At 36.4% G+C, this 27,951-nt stretch overlaps 1 protein-coding gene across 1 annotated transcript in view; it reads left to right on the top strand.

Annotated features, from left to right (window-relative positions):
• LOC117228025 (opioid-binding protein/cell adhesion molecule) overlaps positions 1 to 27,951 on the top strand; it is a 722,263-nt gene that overhangs the window by 272,158 nt on the left and 422,154 nt on the right. The window contains exon 7 of the mRNA XM_076528700.1: positions 21,072 to 21,285. Coding sequence (XP_076384815.1) covers positions 21,072 to 21,285 — 214 coding nt within the window. The remainder of the gene's footprint in view (positions 1 to 21,071; positions 21,286 to 27,951) is intronic.

Here is a 27,951-nt window from a genome sequence, read left to right as displayed (position 1 = left end):
TCGAATTGTAGAAAGCTGGAAGTAAATTGAAAATTAACGTCGTCTCTTAATGTTAACAAATTGAAATAATTATCTCGATGTTGGTAAATTCTATTAATGTTTCCCGCATTTTCATCAAGCTAATTTTTGTCACTATTAATTTTAAAATGCATGCGATTCTTCAACCAAATCTTGAAATCTTGAAATTATTTCGCATTTCAGTGGACAGTAGAAAAATACAGTAAATTCTCCCTAATTTTCTTTCAGCTTGTACAAAAAAATGGACAATTTGGGCCGAGGAGATACGATTATTCGAGCCTTGCACTTCGTTTTTATAATTGTTGACAATCGGCAACTATAAAAATGAACCGCAAGGCTCGAATAATCGTATCTCCTCTTGCCAAATCGTTCATTTTAGTTTCCAAGTTGTGGATTAATTGGGAAGAATTTACTATATATTAGGTCTACCGGAAAGTTCTGTCCGATAGCGTCACTTCAAGTTTCAATCCATATGCACATGTTGATTTGAGACATATACGACTATCTCTCTTTATCGTTGCATTTACACACATGTACTCTCCTAAATAAACTGAAACAAAGATGTCTCGTGTCGTTATTAAGTGAGACGCGATCGTGAAAACATGGCTACCGATGATAATGCCGGACCACATGCTGCTTTGGCGACTCGTCAGAAAATCGCAGAGCTAGGCTGGCAAATTCTGTCGCATCCACCATACTCCCCAGACCTAGCACCCACCGATTATCACTTGTTTCTCTCTTTGCAAAACTTTTTACAGGAAAAAAAATTCAAAACCGAAGCAGATGTCAACCAAGCACTAGTTGAGTTCTTCGCCTCTAAAAATAAATCATTTTTAAAAAATGGCATTCACAAGTTGCCATCACGCTGGCAAGAAGTCATAAGTAACGATGGAAAGTATATTCTACAATAAATATTATTAAATGTATGAAAATTGTGTTATATTTCAATTCAAAAAACGGACAGAACTTTCCGGTAGACCTAATATTTCCCAGGTTGCGTTATAGGCTTCGCTGCTTTTAATACTTACGCGCTTGCCGACCCTCGCAAGCCCTCGCACTTTCACTCTTTATTGCTTCATCACTTTCTCCGGCTTCGCCGCGACCTGCATTCGTCTTCTCTGGCAACTGTTTGATTTTACTTTCTCTTTGTCCATTCGTTTTGTCCCTGGTTTTAAAGATCTCCAGTTTTAATTGAACAACAAATGTCCTTGAATTAGTAACAATTGCTTCTCTTCCTCTTATTGTTATATCCTCTGGTCTAGATTACTATACTTTTTAATGAATCAGAAAGTTCGTGGTCAGATTATAGACAGATATGAACCCTTTGCATTCGAGTGGTGACTCCGAGGCACCACTAAAATTTGTTACATCACGTTTTAAGATAATTTTTATATCAACAAAGTTTAGATTTAAAAAATTGTTAAGAGTGTAATTGTTGTGTGACTCCCAAGAGTCAATTTCATATGCATAAAATGCATTTTGCCATATAAACACAAGCAGCTCCTCGTAAAAACTATGTTGGCTCAATTCTTTTCTTAAACATTATAAACATTAATTTCCTTTAATCTATTCTTTCTGTCTCTTCGACCATTAATATAATTTGTCATTATATAAAGTTACAAAATCGATTAAAAACACGATTCGAAATTACGAATCGTCGAATTTGTAACTGCAGATCAATACTCGCGAGTAGACCGCAGATTTTGTGTAATCATGATCAAATCGAGCAGGCGAAATTTAATAGAGTGAGTGAGAGGATTATGAAAATTTAAGACTATCAATATATTAAGCGATGTAATATAAAATATCGGATTTCTTATCAGTCGCTAAGCATCCTCAGTCCTCCCGTGCCCCGTAAATTACAATTTTTTGTTCTCTTCGAATAATCCAACATTTCAACCTATCGACACTCGAACGATGGACCTCTATGACAAAAGTTTATCTGAGGATGCTTGGGATGATTTACAGTTCTCTTAATCGGTTTTCTCAACACATTTTCTAATGTATTTTCCTTTCAGACATGTTTTTACAATTGAGTAGATCTTCATTTTTGTAACTGTGAAGATAATGGTATAACAAGGGGTTGTGATGAAACACGTGGCAATTTAAATTCATCCAAATGGACCCACACTCCGCTGTCCGAATGTTAACATTGTTAAAGAAAGATGAAATTTTATGTTTGGTTCCTATTTATTGCAGTTGATGTACAGATTATAATTTTGAAAATAGATCTCCAGTTTGGTAACAAAAATTGTATTTTTGCAAAATGATCCACAGTCTGGTAATAAAAATTATAATTTTGCAAAAAGATCCACAATCTGGTAATAAAAATTGTAATTTTGCACAAAGATCCACAATCTGGTAATAAAAACTGTAATTTTGCAAAAAGATCCACAATCTCGTAGTAAAAATTGTAATTTTGCAAAAATATCCACAATCTGGTAATAAAAATTGTAATTTTGCACAAAGATCCACAATCTGGTAATAAAAACTGTAATTTTGCAAAAAGATCCACAATCTCGTAATACAAATTGTAATTTTGCACAAAGATCCACAATCTCATAGTAAAAATTGTAATTTTGCAAAAAGATCTGCAATCTAGTAATAACAATTATAATTTCGCGAACAGATCTACTGTCTGGCAATAAAGAATAAATTGTGTTAATTCTTAGAAACAATTGTTCGATACGTTCGAGTGATAAAATTATTTAAAAAAGGAAGAATTTTCCGTTCGATTCGTGTGCCTTGCAATTGATACAAATGATAATCTTTAAAAACAAAGTCAATAAAGAAGACATTGTCCACTCTGTGTCTCCTGAACGAGCTGCAAGGTTCGAATAATCGTACCTCCTCTTCCCAAATTGTCTATTTTTGTGCACGATCTGAGCGTCAGTTAGGGAGACATCACTGTAGTTGGATCGATGTGGTTGATATCATCCACGGCCAATCCGTTTAATTAATACGGACTTCGTTTCACGGACTCCTCTGGCTCCTCCCGACCGCTGCTATAGGCTAAGTTATTAAGCAGAAGATAATGCTTGTGCCCCCGGTATTACATACACACGTGTGGTAGCTAGGCCGCGGCTTATGGCGGATGGTTGCGAGCTATAGACGCCGATATGCATGTGTATGTCGCCGATATGCATGTGTATGCCGCGTGCGACTTCAGATTACGGGCCCGTAATTGCTGCCGAGTGATGAATTAATTATTTAAGGAAACGGCGAAGTCTCGTTAAGATCTCAAACGGCGCCGAGATTACGATACGGATCTATGAATTTCGTCGCGGCGCCGCATTAACAAGCCGAAACTTCGCGCGAAATCTGTGGGCCGCGATTAATACGAGAAGAAATCGTTGCCGACGGTTCCCCATTTTTAAATTACACGTTCGACTATTTCATTCTATCGCGGAATCGGCTAATTGAATTTTTCTGTTGCTCGTTCACTGCCGCAGGATACGGTCTTAATCGCTTTTTGCTTGACATTTTTATTTTGTTCTCCGACATACACGATCGAGTCCGTTTCGAAGCGATTCTTGAAAAAGTGGTAGCCCGTTCCGAAATTCTTCTCTTCTATTTTTATTATTTATTAATTCAACGGTTCGCAGCGTTTCGACATTTTGATACGAATATCAATTTTCGAACAACTGATTCTTCGCTAGATTCGTTCAAAATTAATAGAAGATCTAACTATATCTGGATCCATTGGAAATACATAGGCTTATGAAAGTATTCGAACGATGACATGCTCCTAATTGAAATTAATACAAACCGTACGCTGTAATAAATATGTTGAAATTGTCCTATATAATTTCACTGAAATTAAGTAACCCATATCCGAGTTAGAATAACTTGTAATAAACATTATCTATAATATATATATATATATATATATATATATATATATATATAAAATATAATAATAATATAATATATATATATAGTTATATGTAGTAACTTTGTAATAAAACCTTATCGTAGATCACAAAAGTATTCGAACTGTGTGTTTAACATTAATTAATAGCAACATTAATTGGACCAATCAAATATTTAGTATGAAGTTGAACTTCCCTTTGCCGTTATTTCGGCCCTAAACCGGTTTTTCATAGAAAATGCTAACCTTGAAATAATATTTCATACTTCAACAATCTTTTGTTTCAACTCTTCTTCCGATAGCTTTTCGATCTTCTTTTCGATTTCTTTTAAGTTTTTCAAATATTTCATTTTATCTAAAATCCCAACGATGAATCTAAGATTTTCAACCCCATTTGTGTGTGTGTGTGCTGCCACGCATCTCCACACCGCCACGGAGCCACCATTACGTTCTACAGTTGGCTATAAATTCTTTAACTGTAATTTGTCCTCCATACATTTTTGCGACCTTCACTGTCAAAAATATTACGTTTACTTTCGTCAGAGAATTAATACCGTACTCAAGAAGGAATTATCCTTCAATCGTCTCAAGCATACTCGATTAATATTATTGGGTTGGCAACTAAGTAATTGCCGATTTCAGTTATAGATGTCTCTCACTCCAATTTTTATGATATCCGTAAATGTTATATTATAAAATTATTATTATTATTATTATTATTATTATATTATTTTTTATTATCCATGAAAATCTCACTTAACTCAGTTTTTGGCCGAAAAGGATCAGACTTTCTACGAGCATGGAATTTTCAAGTTGTCGGAGAGATGGCAAAAGGTCATCGCGAACAAAATGGAAAATACATTACAGGTTAAACTTCGTTCCAAGTAAAAAAAAATTGTCTATTTCATTGAACAAATCGGCAATTACTTAGTTGCCAACCCAATATTATACGGAAGGCCCGCCATTCGCGTGTTAGATGTCGGATCTAGGTGCTCCGTTTTATATTCTGTTCGCGCTGTCCATTATTGAGAGATTTTCACGGCAATCGTCCTTGCGGCTGCCAATACTGTCGTTGCTCCACGAATAAAGTTTCGGCGCAGTTCGTTAAGAAGATCCGAGAGTTAATTAAAGTTTTCAGAACGACGTTCGATGGGTCGATCATTTGCCGGGTCAGTAAGCTTATTTTTAGTCGTTCCCAGACGTAGCTTTACACACGCCGGACGCCAAGGAAACGTGCTTTTAGCATAACTATGGTACAGAGCATAGTATGTTAAAGCTTCTTATTTTTCGATCACATTCGTGTGTGTTCGTATTTGTTAATTAAAACATTGATACGTTTTAAATATTGGATACTTGGCAGGGATAAAAATATTTTTCAATTACACTTTAGATAATAATTATTATGATTTCACAATATCACAATTTCATTGACCTTGTTTTCGATAGCAAAAAGTTCTCTAAATGAAATCCAGTAAAAATTTATTTGTTAAAACAGGAACAAGATTGAACTTATTAAAGACGTATCTTTGAATAAATATTCAACATAAATATATTCATTAAATAAATATATTAATTAAATATATTCAAAATAAAATATTGATTTTTTTGCAGATTGCTCGATTTCAGCCAAATTCGTATAAGTCCAATATCATTATAATATGTTAGTTAGTTCCAAAAGCATACTAAATAATACGAGGGTCTGTAAATGCCCGTTTCTGCCGAAAAGTGGCGCCGAGTAGCTGGTAGCCAACGTCCAGAATGGTTCGGAGTGCTAATGATGCCTTAGAGTCGCCATTCGAATGCGAAGCGTTGTTTAGTTCAAATTATTATACTAAATCAACATTCGTAGTTTCTCCTAATCTTTTCACCGCGCGTTTCGAGTTACATCTCTCCCCATTCTTGCTATAAATGCGGAACATCCGCAGTCGAGAAATAAATATAATGTAGAGACAGCATAACACAGAATAGCCGCGACACTTCGAACCAGCCCGAATTTAATACCCCTCTAAAAATCGATTCCCCGATCGTAACAATTTTTCACGGTTTCCGAAATGCCGTTGGATGGCCATCGCATCGCGTCGAAGTCAATAATTCTCATCTTCCTCTTCTCTCTCTCTCTCTTCTTTTTTTTTGTTTTTTGGTAGGAACGCGTTGAATAGACGCGAGAGTCCTACCACTCATTTCCAGAAAGAGGCCATGTCTCGGTTATAACCGGGCGGGAATCGATGCGATCGATTCGCTCCAATTTTCTCGGTGTATCGCGTTTTATCGGATCTATATCCTCCTTAGCAGATCGTGGCCCGGCCTGTCGGCCGCTGGAGTACGCTCGGCGTTCCGTCGATCTCGCATTTTAAACTGCTGATTCGACGAACGACGATTTATCTCGGATACTGCAGCGACAGGCAAACATTATTACGCCTTGTTATCGGGGGTTGCAGCTCTACGTGCGATCCCTCCATCAACTTTTTCCCACGCCCGGAGCTTCTTTCTTCGACTATCATTCGCGTCCAATGTCAACGAATACCTGTTTCGAGGGGTTTCGGAGGAATCCAAATTTTTCTCGATGCTCTACAGCGATCTTCGAATATTGTTCGTCGGTCGAGGCTGTTTTGTAACCTACGTACCCTCCAGGGTGTGGATCTGAACTGGGTAATATTTCTAGAGGAAATATGCTGCTGAACAAAATTATAGCATAGATAATAATAATAATAATAATTTTGGATAAATATCGACCAGCTTTGACCGACCAACTTTGCGAAAAAACATCGTAGAATGATGACTTTTCTTTGAAATTGAAGCTCGGAGCCTCTACTTTAAGATAGTGTTTCTAGATTTTTAGTTTGATGCACACTCGCCATTGTGATCCTTTAAATGTAAGGTCATGTTCGTCGTATCAAAAATTGTTCAATTTAGTCATATTGAAAACTATCAAGTTTAACGAAATACGCGGACTTTGTACAATTTTTTTCGGGGATGCTGTTTTCAGTCGAACGAACTGAATTGATGATCTTTCCCCTTTAATTTAAAAAAAATAGAGATAAACGTGGCCATGATTTTTCTTCGCAAAATTACAGTATTTTGAAGTAACCCTTAAAAAGTTATCATCTATGATATCATTTTTTTGAGCAGCGTATTTGAAATATTATCCAAAATAATAGATTCTTCACAATTAAAATAAAATGACATTTCAAATAAGAAATAGATAATAAATAAATAAATATATATATAAAATATATATATATATATATATATATATATAATACATAAATAAATATATAATAAAATAGATAATAAACGTCAAATATAATAGTTTATTTTGAAAATCTCTAAAACTAAGGCATGAAAATAAAATATTTTATTTTCATAATCTAGAACATGAAATAAAATTTTTTTATTTTAATAACATAATGCAATCAACAGAATACTTCTTATAGTTCTTAACCGGAAAATAAATTGTCGAAATGATTAACGTAACATAGAACGAGATAACGTAAGAAGTCGTGATATTTGCAAATGAAATATATTGTCATTTTGTACGTTTACAATACAGAGGAAAAGTATTTCGTTCGTTTCGGATTACCAAGCAAACTATAATTTATTAGCAATGATATTTATGGTTACTTGTGAGTTCGAAAATCGATTACGGAAAAATTGAATATTATTTTAAGTATCATTATATGAAGATTCAGATTATTTATTATTATTTATTGAGTTTGTGAAACCAGGGCAAAGCTTCGTTTAGAAATGAAAATAAATATACGAGAACCAAAAATTGTCTCGTTCTATTAGGAAAATTATTCACGACGAAGAAGTGCTAATTAACGTAGCTATAATCTAGAAAATTAATAAAGAATTAAAAAGTTTACATAACTAATGATATAAAACTGCAAGAAGCGTATTCATGATAACATAAAACAATAACACCATAGTAAATTGATGCAATTTACACGGAGATCGATTAGAATTGGTGGGTTATAATACAATTATAATACAATTGGTTGGTTACAAACGATTAAAGATGATAAAAACTGCAATTTTCGTAAAGTTTAACCTGTGACCTTGATTTTCCAATGCAGATAGAAAATTGGAAGTAGAGTATGTATTTTTATAGATTAAATGCTACAAGTTACGTCGAGGTAAGACAACGATTTCGTTTGTTTCGAAGAAATCTTCGATCATCGTACTCTGCTGACCTCGTATCCAGTGATTACTGTTCTTTTTTTGCTTCTCTAACAATAGCTTGCATCCTACGGTTTTGTAGACAACGGTCTTGTCGGTTCGTTCGAATCACGGGTGAAAATAGTAAAAATATAACGCACGTATCTGCAACAATGTTTTGGTCATTCTTTCTCGTTATCTTTTAATGTATCTGCGATGAAAAATGATCTTTTATCGTGATATACGAGATATACGAGTTCGTTTACTATAGTTAGTAAAATGTCGTGTGTTGTTGAAACACTTTCACCTTCAATTATAATTATCGCGGACTCGATGCATTTATAACAAAAATGAATAAGTATAATTTAAAAAAAGAAATTAATTGTACTAAAAGAATGTAAGATCACCGATGTAATATTTTCGACTTATTAAAACGTTTAAGAGAGGAAATATGATTATTTTATTATTTTATTATATACTTGGTACAAATGTTAACTGGCGAATGAAAGAACGTTTAGAGAGAATGTAGCATTAAATGAGAGAAGAAGATAATTGAACGTAAATGAATTTTATTGATTCTGGCAATTGCAATGTATGTCACAAGCGTCGAACGACGTTATTTTCCAATAGTTAAATATTTGTAGTTTATTGTCGGAATGTATTGAATTGATTGCAAATTAATTATTAATATAGTTTGTGAAATATCCTAATTGGAAAGTATCCAATTTGCGCTGACTTTACACATTTTCCTACCTGAAGAACGAAGGAAACTTTCCAAACAAAAATCTCTTCTTGCAGATTTCCCTAGCTTGTTCCATTTATCAATGTAAAACTGATTACAAGCTTACGCAATTGTCCGCTACGTCCAAAACGAGAATAAGTATAATATTACACGAATTCACTGTACCTTCATTAAATTCGTTTCCCTGTTATTTCGTTGAAATAATTTCGTGTTCGTCCAACAGTGCCTGGTTACCGTTATGAAGTAATTGATAAACTCGAAATGATTTTGTTAATTACCGCCGAGAGGTAATAACAATATTATTAATTAATTACTCGTTAGCATGTCATCGCGATTTCTCCGTTAAATATTCCACGGTTCAGTTTCATTTCGTTTAACCTTTTAGGCCCGACGCGCCGCTATAGTGGCTTTCGCGGATGTCATCTCTCTGGACGACGCGTCACTATAGTTGCTTTCGCGGATGTCATCTCTCTGGACGACGCGTCACTATAGTTGCTTTCGCGGATGTCATCTCTCTGGACGACGCGTCACTATAGTGGCTTTCTCTAGTAGCTCACTCGATCATCGTTTGAATCAAATAATCGTCTTCATACGCATTATTTCACGCTTCTTTTGTCTTCACATCGATTTACAACAGTCTACAGGGTGTCCCAAAAATGTCTCGCAATCCGGAAATGGCGGGTTCCTCGGATCATTTGAAGCAACTTCTTCCTTTACAAAAATGTTCTCCGAGGCACCGTTAACGAGTTATTAACGAAAAACAGTGACCAATAAGAATCGAGTACGGCTGACGCGAGATGGCCCAGCCAACCAGCGCGCGAAGCCCAGTTCCACTCATTGGCTCGATCGCCTCGCGCCAGCCGAGCTCGTCTCTCATTGGTCACTGTTTTTTGTTAATAACTCGTTAACGGTACCTCGGAGAAAATTTTTGTAAAGGAAAAAGTTGCTTCAAATGGCCCGAGGAACCCGCCACTTTCGGATTGCGAGACATTTTTTGGACACCCTGTATATACAGTATCAGAGTCTGTACAGTACACATCAGACTCTGCCGTCCAGAGAAATAGCCTCGCGCAGAATTCAGCCGTACCTAAAAGGTTAAAAGATGCATGCTTATACTGTCACAAGTGCCCCAATATTTTTGTGACATAAAAATTCGCATTGTTTGAATCAACAATTCGAAACCATATCGAAACCATTCAACCATATCGAAAAATTAAGCTATTCTTTTGTACGTACAATAATGCAACAATACAAGGTATTATGGAATTCCGTGTACTTTGACATAATGTCAAGGCGTTTTTTGTCGCTGGTTGTACATTTATCCAAAATATAACTGTTGAGATTCAAGATTGCACGATGTCCAATAGTATCGTTGCCAAATGTACGTTTCAAACGTTCGACGTTCCGCGGACAAACGATTCCACGAAAGCTTCTCTTGCGCTGTAACGATTGAAACATTAGGAAAGTAGACTTTCATTCTCGTGTATTAAATTAGATTCGATATGGAATCGAGCACCGGCGTGCTCCAAACCCCAATATGTACACGTGCTTTTTCCGATGGGACCGCCGGGGACGAAGTTGTGCTCGAACGTAACCAACGGTATAATCACGGAGAGCATGCAATTTTCTCCGAAAATAGATGCAATCGGCGCACCTGAATAAGAAGCTACAACGTAGCCGCGGTGTTCTCGGTTTGATTAATTTTGATTGATCAACTCCGTGCCCGAGACGCGCATTATATACAAAGAGACCGTAATTTGCGAGCTCGCGATGCTCATCGAACACGCTCTCGTACGGTGCATGTGCATAATGCCAGATTTTACTGCCTTATTGGGCGCATAACGTGCATCGCGAAGGATCGTTTGTTTAGATCTATTCTCTTACACCCCATAACCAGATACATTACACAGGTAACACGTTCTTTTTCACATTTAGCTCTTCGCGTACATTCACCCGGCATTTACATTGAATTTAGGATTATTTATTATTAGAATTTAGGATTGAAATCATGGCGACGTAAGTGAGATTTTCGAGAATTTTGATTTATTTATTAAAATGTAATGTTAAAAAGATAAGTGAAATAAATTATATGTATAATTGCTATAAATGAACTGAAGTTTAAGTTATCGTAGCATTAAATTTGTTCGGTAAACTATACGCGTGTTTGTGAACAATAACACTTCTTGTTTCTCTATATCGTTGTTTTTTTCTATAAAATAACGTATAATAATTGGAACTCTCTTGCTTAATATTAGGCTTGTGGTGCAATAAACAGCAATTATTTTCTATTATTTTATAGAAGTATCAATGATATTTAGCGACTTTTGGAGTATTTGTTCCAAGAAACATTCTTTAATAATTCCACACAAATCGATAATCGTAAATTAGAAGATTTGAGACCAAGTGGTCATTCAATTGATTCCTCAAGGGCTACAATTCTTCCCAATGTTTACTTAAACTCACCTAACCTAACGCATCCTCTTCTTCAACTTAATCTACCCGTTCTAGATAAGATTTATTTTATTTCCTTGTTTCATTTTCAAGAAAACTTTTAAATAATTAATTACTGTGTATGCATTAGAATAGTATTTATGAATTAATACTTCAATTAGTATTTTTTAATACTTCAAATAGTACTTTGAAATACTTCAAATAGCTTTGGCAAAGGTGCAAATACTTCAAATAGTATTCTTGAATATTTCAAATAGTATTTTTGGATGCTCCAAATAATATCTTTGAATACTTCAAATAATATTTAAACTATTTATTCTCTCTCTTCTAATAATATTGAAACTGTTCCTATACTCCAATAAAAACAATTTATCCTTTTCAAAAGCCTCGCCAACCTTGACATATTGGTAAAGAAGAGTACGAAATTAAAATCTTCTTCAGCTGACCAATTAATCTGTCATAAATTGTAACCAAAAAACAAATATTTAAAAGAAACTGTCAAACCGCAAATCTTGTTTGTCGAAGTTTACGATGCTGGATAATATTATATATTTGAAAAAAGTAAAACGGTACGCAATTACAGTAATTTGTACACTGACGGAGGATTTGGTGCACTATCGAATTTTTTTCGCGCGACTTTGACCGGAATATGCAAAACCGCCGACGGTAACGAATCACGGAATGGAAAAAAAAACAAAAAAAAAAGGAAAGAAAGAAAAATTGATTTCCCTCCGTATTTACTGCCGACCTCATTTGGAAACACGGGAATTTAACGAGCAAGGACGCTCTGTATGCAGCCGGTGTACCCTTGATTACAGGAGCTGCTCTCTTTGTGCGATGATCATAAAACGTCATCGATTAAGGAAGAAGTTCGACGCCGAGCGAATACGAAGGCAACGAATTGTCTACCCGACGCTCCGCTTTTCGTTACGGGTCGCTCGTAAAATCGCGAAAGGTTCGCATAATGGAAACTCACTTTCTTGTAATTAAACGGTGACTGGTAGCACTCGGGACGGGGGCCGATAACGAAGGCACAGATAACGTTAAACCTAGATCAACGATTAAGACGGAATTCTCCTGGCGAAAGAGACGTGACTGCTGCGACGAAACAATTGAGTTCGATCATTGTGTTCTCGTAGAATAAATTGGCAGATTTGAAAGTAACTGCACTCGTTTGTGCTGGACATTAAAAAAACATTGTGCGACTGATACATCACTATTATTGGGTTGGCAACTAAGTAATTGCCGATTTCAGTTATAGATGTTTCTCACTCCCATTTTTATGATATCCGTAAATGTTATATTATAAAATTATTATTATTATTATTATGTTATTTTTTATTATCCGTGAATGTTAGCAACTGGACAAATTGAATGCAGCGGTCAAGGAAAAGCGACCAGAATTGGTCGATCGTAAAGGTGTCATTTTCCAGCAGGACAATGCTAGGCCGCACGCGTCTTTGTCCGCTCGGCAAAAATTGATGGATATTGGTTGGGAATCGATGTTACACCCACCATATAGCCCTGATCTCGCGCCATCGGATTACCACTTATTTCGATCCCTGGACAACTCCCTTCGTGGTAAAACTTTGAACGACGATGATGCTGTAAAATCTCACTTAACTCAGTTTTTGGCCGAAAAGGATCAGACTTTCTACGAGCGTGGAATTTTCAAGTTGTCGGAGAGATGGCAAAAGGTCATCGAACAAAATGGAAAATACATTACGGATCAAACTTCGTTCCAAGTAAAAAGAAATTTTTTATTTCATTGAACGAATCGGCAATTACTTAGTTGCCAACCCAGTATTTGGTATCCGTACGAATTTATTATAATGTTGGTAGTCTGCATGATTAGAATACTGTTTAAAAAGTGCCGGACATTTAATAACTGGACTGTGGATTTATATGCAAAATGAGAATTCTCTACCACGATAGCAACGAACAAGAGTCAAATGAAAGTTTATTTTTGTTCTCAATATTTTTGATAAGTCGAATACATTGTAACAGCATTGTGAAATTTCTCCTCTGCATTTATTGCTTTGCATTCCACCTACTTACTTTTGTCATAAATGCATAAAATTCGCCGACTACTAACACTAGATTTACGAAACCCGTCAAAATGGCGATTAATTTAATTTACGATCATTCATGTCGTAAAGATACATTTATAAGCTATCTATTCAATTTATAAGTTACTTACTGCAAATGTTACAATAACACTTGTTAAAAATCAGAATAAATGTCTTGTTGCTACTTAAATACAAAATGCTACTATTTATATTATATTATATATTATTATATATATTATATTATTATTATTTATTTATTTATTTATAATATTATTATATATTATTATATTCTATGCTACTTTGATATAAAACAGCTGTTTTTTGTACTCCGTAAATCTAGTGTTAATAACATTAAACGTACCGAGCTTAAAAAATTAATTATCCTGTGTTCTTTTATAACGATGGAAAATCTGTATCTATTTAGACTTTGCATCATTCTTGTTTCAATTAAACTTCAGATTTTATTCGTTTATGATCAAACTATTTCGTTATGATCTAAAATAGTACAAATACTAAGAGAATTTAAAAGTATCTAACAACTTTAATCTACTAAAATTATTGAAATGAAAAGAGTTTTCGAAAATTCGCTATTCTTTTTGTATTTAAACGAATGTATTGCAAGATTCGAAGAAGTTTGTACGATTAGAATATTGTGTAAAAAAAATGTCAGATGTTTAGTGACATGAATGTGCCGAGCCTCAAAAATTTAACTATCGCGTGTTGTTTTCTAACGATGAAAAGACTATCTTTATCCTAGAACTTTCGCCATTTTTATTTCGATGTATACATGGATTAAGAAATTCATTCAATCATTTTCTATAAAAGAGCCATCGTAGTTTTAGAATCTTTAAATATAACGTCAATGTAACAATGAACAAATAATATTTAAACGAATCGATGTCTAATATGTTCTAGTATGTGACTGCGCTATGGATTATAATCGAAAATAAAAAAGTTCCTGCATCGATTATTCGAAATTTCAATCAAGCAGATAATTGCTTTTTCTTTTGATTATTTGAATATCAGTTGAAAGTATAATATTCCTGAAATGTTTCTGCTGTTTCCCATCGGTCCACCGATTTTCCTGCCGAATGCATGAAATTCGCAGTCTGATAATAACATTCATGTATATGACAGAAGTTATTTTACACGTGAAAAATCGCGCACTGCGAGCGTGAACTAACTAAAAACAATACTGTTAAAAACGATAGGAACAAACATGCTAAAAACTGCGAAAACCGGGGTCATCTGCCCTGGATATTTTTTGGCCGCGTATAGCCGACTCGACTGTAGAGCTGCACACATTTCAAATAAGAGATATTGGAAAATAGTAATTGAAAAAGTTTATTTACGTTTTATCTTCTATTTGTTATTATAAAATATTATATTTCTTTTCATCCGGCTGACGCCAGTATTTACGTTCCAGTGCTGACTGTGCTGAATTTTTTATTACTCTGGACGTTTGTAGGATTTGAATAAATTGATAAATATAACACTGTTGACAGTTCAATGATTTTTTGTTTACATTATAGATTGGCAAGGGATTACAATCGTCCACGTACTTTCTCGTGCGGCAGCGCAGATATCAATTTTTCCAAAAATTTCGAAGTAGAGATTCAAAACCAGGAAATAAGAAATATGTTAAAACTATGTTACGAAGATCAAGAATTTTATACCACACCAAGAAGCTACGGAGAAAGCTTCAATGTATCATGAGTGACAAAAAAACCGCAGCTCTGCATCGATATTGACACAAATTAGAAAATGTAGTTATTATATCTTTCGCAAATTTACATTTTTGAAAATACTGAAAGGGGTTAATCGGTAATAACATAATTTCGTGCTGACGTAAAACTGATGGAATTATAAACATGTCGCTTCATACGATAAAATTAGACACGTACTATCGTAAACTTTTATAATGCATGCGAAGCAATTGCATGAGTTGTGCTACTGTCAATGCAAATCGCCAAAATGAGATTATTCGGTAATAAAACCAGTGAGAGCTTCCTAACTATTATAGTTTTGGAGAAACCCGATTATACTTCGTATTGGAGTTCGAAAAAGTTAAAAAACCTTTTCATAATCTGAGACTGAAGTTTATTATACACGGTGTATTAATCGATTAAAAATAATACATTTGCATTACTCGATTCTGTTAATCTTTTTATTATTTTCAGTTACAACTACCTAATTTTCCCATAGATGCACGAAATTCGCTGAATTTTGCTCATAAAAGAAGGAACAGTAAATTTTCTCCAATTGTCCCTTATCTTATAAACCAAAATGGACAATATCGGGAGAGGAGATATGATTGTTCGGCCCTTGCGGCTCGTTTTTATAATCGACGATTGCCAACAACTATAAAGACCCTCGAATAATCGTATCCCCTCTCCCCAAATCGTCTATTTATGTTTGCAAGTTGAGGGACAATTGAGCCGTTTATTCATCACTTTTTCAAAAAAATCGAGTTAATGGTAACATTAATTACAATTGAACGGTATCTTTTCATTTTTAAAAACTTTGCAATCAATAAGTTGAGAACTATTGAGATTTGTTCGAGAGAAGTTTTGCTAATGAACGGTATAACAAACATGTTTATTTTGAAAGTGGCGTAAGTCGCTGTACTCGGGAAATTAATTGCGGGGCTTAGTGTAAAAGAAATAGAAACGTGCGATAAGTGTGTGCGAAGTATTGTTTTCAATTATTTTTAGTATTTTTAAAAAAGTTGTGATCACTGGACTTATTTTTATAAGTGCGAAAGAATAGCGCAGTTTTGTAAATTATATTATAGCGATGTGGCGGCTACCTCCAGACCCGCCAGCAGATGGCTATAAAATATTTTATAAACTAACTTTAGATGAAAAAGATGAATTTCTAACTTTGGATTTGTCAGCAAAAAGAGGAAGACCTAGGCGTTATTCACAAATAGAAATGGATCCGTTATACGCTGGATCTCGTCCTGTTTCTTCAGCAAAATACAAAGACACGATGGTCTTGCTTAATTATATACCCCCGATATACCACAGTTATTTGAAAAATTTGAAACAAAACACGATTTCCGAGGTCTTAATCACTCCTATTGATGACGAAAATTAAATTGAACCGATGTATTTTCATATAAATTACTTCTACTTATGTTTCAAAATGTACTAATTATTTTTGTATTTTATGAATATTAAAATAAAAAATACTTAAATCAAACCTTTATATTAAATATGTTCATGGCATAAATTATTATTATATATGTAATTTATTCAACAATTTTAGTAAATCACTGTCCTTTCAAAACATCGCTTCGGTAAAATACGTCGGACAAAATTAATATACGTTAGTGATTTTTCTAAACTATTTATTTTGAAAGTGGCTCAAGTCACTTTACCGTAATGAAAAGTGGTGATTTTTTAACGTTTATACGAAATTGTTTATACTGAGAAAAATATCAGTATCCTGAGATAACAAATACAAGTAAATCTTGTCGAAAGTTAGCATCCATATTTTTAAACGTGTTAAAACGCAAACCCTTAAATATCTCGACTTAAAAACAAAGCGAGACTTATGCCACTTTCAAAATAAACGGCTCAATTGGAGAGAATTTACTGTACATGTTTATTTCGAGCTCAACGTCGTACGATTCGGCCGGTACAGAGACGATGTTTCCAGGCTGGGCGAAAGACCGATGGATCCCGGCACGGATTAAATTGAAAAATACCGGGCTGCCGTTAGAATTCCATTATACCATATCGTCATACCCGTTGTCTATTATAAGTCGTTCAAGGATTAATCTATTACGGTCCTGCTCGACCCAGCTGCGACGATTCAATAGTTCGCGCCGGTATATCCCGCTCGGCCGAAACGTCTCGTCGGAAATTCCGACAGTACAATTTAATACAGTGGGCTCCCTGTAGTCGTTGTTCAAGAAGTTTGATACCGAAGAGTTAAAGAATCGTTAGGCATGCCGGGATTACAGGAACGCCGGCTATTTCGTGGCACGCGGTACAAAGTAGACGACTCGCCGAACGCTACCGTGGTATAGTCGTTTATCATTATTATAAAGGACTAAGCAGTGAATAATTGCGTCTTAGGAAAGTTCGTTTCAACGACTATGCAACCGTTTATATCCGGTGCTCGCGCTGCAGGCCGCCATTTTCACCGTTCTATCAATTAACATGAGTGCGAATTGTTAAACGGAATTTGGTTCCCGCGTTGGGAAACACGGATTCAAGGACCGGAAGGTTCTTACGAAACAATCGATGCAGTCGTGGTCTTCCTCTTTTTGGTGACAAATCCAAAGTTAGAAATTCATCTTTTTCATCTAAAGTTAGTTTATAAAACATTTTATAGCCATCTGCTGGCGGGTCTGGAGGTAGCCGCCACATCGCTATAATATAATTTACAAAACTGCACTATTCTTTCGCACTTATAAAAATAAGTCCAGTGATCACAACTTTTTTAAAAGTACTGAAAATAATTCAAAACAATACTTCGCACACACTTATCACATGTTTCTATTTCCTTTACACTAAGCCCCGCAATGAATTTCCCGAGTACAGCGACTTACGCCACTTTCAAAATAAACATGTTTGTTATACCGTTAATTAGCAAAACTTCTCTCGAACAAATCTCAATAGTTCTCAACTTATTGATTGGAAATTTTTTTAAAATGAAAAGATACCGTTCGATTGTAATTAGTGTTACCATTATTATTATTAAGGTATCATATATAGATACCTTATCATTTTGTCTATCAATGTACAATTAAGAACAGGGAAAGTACTGCACGCACGTCCGAGCAGAAAAAGCGAATAACTTCGAAATGCGAGGAAGAGAAGCGAATGTTCCTGTATGTGTTAATACTTTAAAGAAAAACGCGCGCAAAGTTAATTTGCCTTTCCTTGTGCGAGATTCAAAGCCATTGTTCCCGCGTAGTATGTAACTCTGGCGGCGAACGTGCTAATTGTTTTACAGCTGTTGACCTAGGAAACCGAGGCTACTAGCCAACTGAAAGCTGTACGCGTTGAGGCTACATCTGCTCGTTTCTTTTAGCAACTTTACGACAGAACTTGATGCTGGGAATCCAGGAACAATGCACGAGAAACAGCGAAGTAAGCTTTCCTTTCTACGGGACCCTCTGTTTGTGGTACATACACGCCCACCGCGCGACGTGCCGGCGATACTCTACTCATCAATCCTTGGAAAACGTTTGCTAAATTTAATGAAACCGAGCAGGTGAAGAGGAACAAAATATCTTCAAGCTGTAACAGCTGCACGTCGAAACAAACGTCGAATTAAATTACCTTCCTATACAAGTTTCCCTACTGTAATTAATAGTTTTACGTCACATTAATTGCATGGTTTTTAGTAGACTGCGGATTTTACGCATCGCGAGCAACTGTTTGACACTCGAATGACAGAGTTATTTTTTAAAAAACGTAACCTAGTATGCTTAGGGTCATGTATAATTTCATTTACTAATTTTCTTCATATTTTGTGGTTTTTTTTTTATTAAGACGGTACAATTGATTAATCGAAAGATTTGAGGGAAGTGAATTATATTTTTTACTGTTGCTTACTGTTATTTTAATACTATCGCTTAATAAATTAATAAAATGTAGTTATCATTTTATATATTTTAAATTTCTGGTTACTTTAGTTCTTCCATAAACCTTAATGGAACATGGAAAAATTTTGATTAACGTCAGAAAATAGATCGTCCTATCAATGTTTTACACTCTGGGTCCGTGTCTGCCTTAGTTAAATTGTCCAGCATTTGTCTAACAATTGTCTAACATTTCTGACCATCTGAAAGATGAAGATTTAAATTGTCTCGCAATCCGAAAGTGGTGGGTTCCTCAGGCCATTTGAAGCAACTTTTTCCTTTACAAAAATGTTCTCCGAGGCACCGTTAACGAGTTATTAACGAAAGACAGTGACCAATGAGGGGCGAGCTCGGCTGGCGCGTGGCGATCGAGCCAATGAGCGGAACTGGGCTTCGCGCGCTGGTTGGCTGGACCGCCTCGCGTCAGCCGTACTCGATTCTTATTGGTCACTGTTTTTCGTTAATAACTCGATAACGGTGCCTCGGAGGAAATTTTTGTAAAGGAAAAAGTTGCTTCAAATGGCCCGAGGAACCCGCCACTTTTGGATTGCGAGACATTTTTGAGACACCCCCTGTATATACAGTATCAGACTCTGTACAGTACACATCAGACTCTGCCGTCCAGAGAAATAGCCTCGCGCAGAATTCAACCGTACCTAAAAGGTTAATAAGAGTCACTGTACATCGATAACCAAACGTGGATTTTTGCCGACATTTTCCTGATTTCTCCTCGCTGTGCGACGGCCCGATATCCTCCGTCGATGTTCATTCCTCCAGGGTTTTTCTGCGTGCGTCGGACAGAGACGTCCAACGGCTCCTTTGAACTCGGAATCTACAAGGTGATTATCTCAGGCGGCATGTGTCAAGAGAAGCGCGGCTCGCCGGGAAGATGGTATTCGAATTCGAATCTGGTCCACGACCTCCACGACGCGATGCACAGCGACGCGGGCAGGATGTCCGATTTACATTAGATTTACATTGCTATAACTTGGCCCCGCGACCGAGATTGATGCACACCTCGTCTTCGGCGAAAGCCTCCTTGTCGGGTCTCCCCGGGATACTCCTTCGTTCGATACTACACGCGAGGAAACGTCGATACGTGTCTCACATCTCTCCGTGTTCTCTCTGTTGATCTGCGGTATCGTCCTCAGACAGTTCCCATTGAAAATCTGTCGCGCGCGTTCTTCTTTCCTCATTCATGTATTCCGATTTCGAAACATCGAATCGCAATGCCGCGGCCCGAACTCGGCGGGGATTTGTATTTCTGCCGGTGAACTGGAGAAATTCGTTGTTTGCCGAGACCCTTTTGTTCTTCTCGTTTATTGTGGTTCGATGCGATCGGTCGATGGATGCAATTAATCGAGAAATCCATTAGTTCGTTTATTCGCTAATTAATGCAGCAAAGTTAGTTCGTTAAAAACATTTGGAGAATTTAACAACATTGTTCTACTATTTTTGCAGCTAATTAAAATTATTCAGAAAAGAATTTACTTTTTGTTATTGTTAGAGTGCGGATTTTATAGATTTATAACAATAATATGTAGATCGATCCTTAAGGCAGTAAAAACATTTAGGGAATTTAAGAACATTGTTGTATTATTTGCAATTAATTAAAATTACTGAGAAAGACTTTACTTTTTGTCATTGTTAGACTGCGAATTTTATGCATTTATAACAACAATATTTAGATTGACCCTGAAGCAGTCAAAACATTTAGGGAATTTAAGAACATTGTTGTATTATTTGCAATTAATTAAAATTACTGAGAGAAAATTTACTTTTTGTCATTGTTAGACTGCGAATTTTATGCATTTATAATAAAAATATGTAGTTCGATCGCAACACAATGATGGGTATACACGTCACGAATAAATCACGATATTTTCTGTCACGACGAGTATGCTCGTCGAAAACAGTTAAAAAGTTCGGCAAATAAATAAGTAAACGTTGGCAATAAAATGAAAAAATCCAACAGTCCATTCTTTGCAACTTAATTCCGTGTTATAACAGCCACGCATACACTTTTCTCAACTAAATTGCGACGGCTGTCTGATTAACAACGCAAACAGCTCGACGAACGGAAAATATTTGCGGGAAATTGATCAGGAAACGAATCGATCGACTACGCTCGTTCGCTCAACCTCTGACCCATTATCTTTGCAGGTGTCCTGGGTGCGCAGGCGAGGAGAAGAACTGCATTTGCTCACCTACGGGTTGGACACGTACGCGAGCGACGCGAGGTTCTCTCTGAAGTTCGAACAACCGAACGATTGGAGGCTGCTTTTGAACTCGTCGACCGAACGCGATGGCGGTCTCTACGAGTGTCAAGTCAGCGCTCATCCTCCATTAATCAGAACTGTCCATCTGACGGTGTCCGGTGAGTAAATGTATCTTTGTGTACGTACGGCCTAGCTATCCGCCCGTATCTAGTTGTCAGAGCCACGAACTTGCAATTTGCGGCTCCAATTTCTAGTATACATGTACGTATGCCCTTTGATCCGACTACTTCGGCGTTAGCGATAATAAATCAGATCCGCGTGGATGCCGCACAAAATGGAACACGCCGCGATAGATACCTGCTAATCAGCCTTAATGAGAATTTCACGAGGACCGCGTTAATTAACGCCGATGGAAAACTTTCGTTTACGATAGTTTTTCATTCCCTGCCGTGCTACCACTTATGAATTATACTTTTGCCGCTGGTTGAAAATCAGATTCGCGTCTGTGCTGAAGCACACGTTTGTCCCTACGAACACCGATACTATACAGGGTGTTTACAAAAATGTCTTGCAATTCAGAAGTGGGAAGTTCCTCGGGTAATTTGAAATAACTTTTTCCTTAGCGAAAATGCAATCCGCGGTTTCGTTTATGAGTTATTAACGGAAACCGGTGACCAATGAGAGGCGAGATCAGCTGGCGCGTGAAGACCGAGCCAATGAGCGGAACTTGGCTTCGTGTGCTCGTTGGCTAGGCCGTCTCGCGGCAGCCGAGCTCGTCTCTAATAATTGGTCAGTGTTTTTCTTTAATAACTCGTAAACACACACAAAGCCGCGAATTGCATTTTCGCTAAGGAAAAAGTTACTTCAAATGACCTCAGGAACTCCCCATTTCCGGATTGCGAGACATTTTTGGGACACTCTGAATATCGGATCGTGGATCCATGTCGTTTCTTTAACAGTGAACCTACTATGCCGGTTGACAAGATCATCAGGTTTCCAAATTGTTGAGACTATTGCTTGAGAAACGATTCTCGATAAATTCCTTCGTTCAAGCTTACATTATAAGGAAATGTCGAAGTGTCTAAATAAATTTATTCTTGTCATTCTTACTAACAATATGCAACATTCGTTGGCCACTTTTAGTGTTCAGTAGTTTTAGTGTTAGCGATAGTTAGCTCTCGTATGAAACACAATTCGTTCGTTCAAAGTACAAAGCAACTCTGCACTTTTTCGGTATCACGAACATGCTCTCAGATTTAGGGGACTATAGTCAAGGAGAGTAAAGATTGCACTATGGCATCGCAAAATAGATATTTCAAGATTTAATTTAACAAAAAAAAATCATAATTTTATGATACCTTTTAACGCTGTTACAGCTGTTAAAAGATCGACAATTTTTCGGTCAAGAATTAGCGATGCTCTGGTTTCGCTGTTGTATGCATCTTAAAAATACAAAAATTTTGTTCAGAAATTATTTATAAACCCGATCTTGGCATTCGCATGCCACAAATATGAAGCTGGATCTGTGAACGAAAGAAACAAATCGAAACTATTCGATCATAAAGACTACTCGTGTCGTTGAACTTCACGGTAGATAGGAACCCGTGACGATAAACGTTTGGCCCCGATAAACGACGCGTTTAATATGTTATCAAGTATCCATCGAAGTAATATGCATGAACAGCACTCGACATAGCCTCCCTCGGCAAAAGGTACCCTCGCGTAAGGGGACCCGAGGACATTCCATATTAAAACGACCCCACCGGGCCGCAAACTTAATTATTACAAGCTTCGATGTAACCCCTCCTGTAATATCAGTCCGTGTCATGTGAATTATCTCTGATACGCCGTTAAATTCGGGATACTGGAACGGCCGTGAAGTCGATCTCGGCACACACCTGTGTGTGTGTTCCGTTTAACCTTTTAGGCACGACGCACCACTATAGTGGCTTTCGCGGATGTCATCTTTCAGAACGACACGCCACTATAGTGGCTTTCGCGGATGTCATCTCTCTGGACGACGCGCCACTATAGAGGTTTGCTCTAGTAGCTCATTCGCTCATCGTTCGAACCAAATAATCGTCTTCATATGCATTGTTTCACGCTTCTTTTGTCTTCGCATCGATTTACAACAGTCTACAGGGTGTCCCAAAAATGTCTCGCAATCCGGAAATGGCGGGTTCCCCGGATCATTTGAAGCAACTTCTTCCTTTACAAAAATGTTCTCCGAGGCACCGTTAACGAGTTATTAACGAAAAACAGTGACCAATAAGAATCGAGTACGGCTGACGCGAGGCGGCCCAGCCAACCAGCGCGCGAAGCCCAGTTCCGCTCATTGGCTCGATCGCCTCGCGTCAGCCGAGCTCGCCTCTCATTGGTCACTGTTTTTCGTTAATAACTCGTTAACGGTGCCTCGGAGAACATTTTTGTAAAGGAAAAAGTTGTTTCAAATGGCCCGAGGAACCCGCCACTTTCGGATTGCGAGACATTTTTGGGACACCTTGTATATATAGACAGAATATACAGTATCAGACTCTGTATAGTACATATCAGACTCTGCCGTCCAGAGAAATAGCCTCGCGTAGAATTCAGCCGTACCTAAAAGGTTAACGTGATTACTCGCAGTTCCGTAGGCAACTGTAAGACTAGCGGATGTGAGGCGCTTCTCAGCTGGCGTGAAGATAGGGGACAATTCAGGGTTGAAGGTAGCATTTTGACCTTGGACTGCGATCACATACAAACTATTACGTTCACGGTAGAAAGTTTTATGTCGAAGTGTTGGTTAGTTTGACCGACATTGTTTAATCGATTAACTATTTTCGGCTGGGTAAATAATGTCAGGTAATTAGGTAACGTTTCGACATTATTTAACCAGTTAGCTGTTTTCGGCTGGTTAAATAATGTCAGGCAAACGAAAAATATGATCTTGTTCCAATTTTAATTTTTGCTAAAATCTTTTTATGTGTCATCTAGTAAACTAATCCTTCAATCATCTCAACAAATTGTAATTGTTTCGTCCAATTATAGAAATGTTATCCCGCTTTAGAAAGTGTACGCATATACATATGTATCTGTTCACGATTATTCATATGAATTTAATTTTTATTATAAATTTGTATATGAATTCAAGTTTTATTTTACACATTTGTTTAAGAATGTTGGTTGTATTATAAATTAGTATACGAATTCAAGTTTACTAAAAAGTGTGAATGTATGAAAAGTATAAATATTATGTAAAAGTATAATATATAAATAAATATATAAAAAGTATGAATTTAATGGTTTATTATAAACCATTTTATTATTTGTATAGTTTATTACAGATTTGTATATGAATTTAAATGTTATTGTAAATCTACATGTTGGAGCAGTAGTCTTGCATAATATATAAAAAATATTCGACGATAGCCGTGATGGATCTTAATTTATTTATTAAATATATGGAGAACAGGCTATTATAATAGCCTTATTATATTATAATGTATGTAATATATATTATATTATATTATCATATTATAATATTATATGAATTTAAATGTTATTATAAATCTACATGTTGAATCAGTAGTCTTGCATAACATATAAAAAATATTCGACGATAGCCGTGATGGATCTTAATTTATTTATTAAATATATATGGAGAGCAGGCTTGGCTTCATGGAAGACCCGTCAACGGTTGCATATTACACCCTCGTCGGGTTAATCTCGTCGAAGGGGCGGCGACAAAAACCAGTCTCATTATTCTCTTAATCTAGTCCCGCAAAGTGTCCCGGGAAAGTTGGCCCGCAGATACATAATCCGGCGCGTTCCGCCGGATCATAAATCACGAACGCTCGCATCGTTAGGGTCGTCCTTGCGCCGCATAATGGCGATCTTGGTGCTGTAACGATGTCCTTGTGGCGCTCCAGGCCTGTCGTACCTACACCCCTTAATTGGAAACCCCTCTGCCCTCTGTTCCGTTTCTACCGCCCTCTTACTAATCGCCGATGTTTCCGTCGCGCTATGGACAAAGTCCGAAATCAATATCTTTCATTTTAACGGGATATTCTAAACTAGAACGACTTTATTTTTTCTTTCTTTTGGTACATTTTTACGAAGATATATATACTGTGCAATTACTTGCAATATTTTTCGTATTCACCTGAACGTTTGAAGTGACAAAAAAAGAAAGAAGAATAAAAGAACTGACGTTTTTTAATCTTTGTTATCTGAGCTGAGAATTTAAACAATGCACGACTAAGCAACTGTTTCATTATTTGGTCACTTATTTCGTTCGATTTAACACACATGGTCGCGGACAACAATCCGCAGTCTATTTACAATCTGGTCAGAACAGAATTGGCCAGAAAGTAATCTGATTAATGATGAACAATTATCACTCGTTAGTTGTTATAAATTATTATAGACTAGTTATATAAATTATTAAAAATTAGTTATACAAATTATTGAAAATTAGGTATATAAATTATTATAAATTACTTATAATAACTATCGAGTATATATAAATTTGTTATATAAATTATTATAAATCAGTTATAATAATGAACGAATTATAATTATTAACGAGATTACTTTTTGCCGAAGCCTGATTCAGAAAGAGTTCGAAACTGTTCGTATTATTGGGTTAGAAAGTTGGAAAGACTTTATTAGATGTAATAACCATATCGTAGATCACAAAAGTATTCGAACTGTGTGTTTAACATTAATTAATAGCAACATTAATTGGACCAATCAAATATTTAGTATGAAGTTGAACTTCCCTTTGCCGTTATTTCGGCCCTAAACCGGTTTTTCATAGAAAATGCTAACGTTGCTGTAATATTTCATACTTCAACAATCTTTTGTTTCAATTCTTCTTCCGATATCTTTTCGATCTTCTTTTCGATTTCTTTTAAGTTTTCCAAATATTTCATTTTATCTAAAATCCCAACGATGAATCTAAGATTTTCAACCCCATTTTTTTTTTTGCTGCTACGCATCTCCACACCGTCACGGAGCCACCATTACGTTTTGCAGTTGGCTGTAAATTCTTTAACTGTAATTTGTCCTCCATACATTTTTACGACCTTCACTGTCAAAAATATTACGTTTACTTTCGTCAGAGAATTAATACCGTACTCAAGAAGGAATTATCCTTCAATCGTCTCAAGCAAACTCGATTAATATTATTGGGTTGGCAACTAAGTAATTGTCGATTTCAGTTATAGATGTCTCTCACTCCCATTCTTATGATATCCGTAAATGTTATACTATAAAATTATTATTATTATTATTATGTTATTTTTTATTATCCATGAGTGTTAGCAACTGGACAAATTGAATGCAGCGGTCAAGGAAAAGCGACCAGAATTGGTCGATCGTAAAGGTGTCATTTTCCACCAGGACAATGCTAGGCCGCACACGTCTTTGTCCACTCGGCAAAAATTCATGGATATTGGTTGGGAATCGATGTTACACCCACCATATAGCCCTGATCTCGCGCCATCGGATTACCACTTATTTCGATCCCTGGACAACTCCCTTCGTGGTAAAACTTTGAACGACGATAACGCTGTAAAATCTCGCTTAACTCAGTTTTTGGCCGAAAAGGATCAGACTTTCTACGAGCGTGGAATTTTCAAGTTGTCAGAGAGATGGCGAAAGGTCATCGAACAAAATGGAAAATACATTACAGATTAAACTTCGTTCCAAGTAAAAACAAATGTTTTATTTCATTGAACAAATCGGCAATTACTTAGTTGCCAACCCAATAGTTTCTCCTTCGGTTTTAAGAGCAACGATCCAGAAAAACCGTGAGTCGGATGATCTCTTGGAAACTTGCGCATACATGTGTAACTTGGTTCAGCTTTTTCTTCGGGGAAGCTGTATACCGTCGAGTTCGCGAGAACGATATCGCGGAGCTAATGGTTCCTTTACAATGAAAACAGGTTATTGCTAACGGGGAGGCAGAGATGCTTTGAATTGTGTTAATAATGCGTGGATTTACATTATTTTGCCGCGTGCTCCTAATATCCGGGGCAACGTTATTCTAGCAAACTCCGCTCGTAACGACCGAAAATGTTCGCCCCGCGAAGTTTAATTCAATCTGCACGGCTAACACGGGAACTCCATAGTCGTTAAGGAAAAATTGATGCTCAAGAGATGATTCGTTACACAAGCACAGTTAAATATGTATGAATTCCCAGACGGGTCTGAAACGGTTGGATATTCTGCGATTGGGTAGTTGCCTCGGTTACTGTGGGCTCCGCCACTACTCTGCCCCTCGGACCATTTATAAGCTTAACAAAATTTAGCTTGAAGAGATTGAAAACATTGGTCTCATATTATAACAATATAGTACTTTTAATATACGTATTACGACTGAAAACGTAATTTATTAACGCAAATTTATGTTCTAAGATGTAAGAAACAGTGCCTGAAATATGTAACATATTTCTCATTCTTTCTTTTTTTATTTCCTAAATATTGTATTCTTATATTTTTGTTGCATTAAATATCGTGTAGATGATTTTTCCACCGATAAAGTATCTACAGGCTGTCCCAAAATTATTTTAAGTTCAGGAAATGAGGGACTCGAGGCTCCAAGGGTCTATCAGATCAGCTGAGTGAATACCACGTAGGTGTAATTATTGATTAAAAAATTTGTAGTTCGTTGTTTATGTTGAGTTTTGATTTCTTACATATTAACCAAGACGTTTGTCTTCTTTTTAGCCGAGATGTTGATTTTAGCGGTGTTGTTTCGAATCAGTGTTAGTTAGTGACACATGTTATGACACGATTTTACTGTAAGATGTATCGAAAATTTTAAGAAACATTGTATAGAT

Source organism: Megalopta genalis, chromosome 2 (genome assembly GCF_051020955.1).
Source record: "Megalopta genalis isolate 19385.01 chromosome 2, iyMegGena1_principal, whole genome shotgun sequence".
Lineage (NCBI taxonomy): Eukaryota > Metazoa > Arthropoda > Insecta > Hymenoptera > Halictidae > Megalopta > Megalopta genalis.
The sequence above is the reverse complement of the archived record's forward strand: the minus strand, read 5'-3'. Positions and strand labels throughout refer to the sequence as shown.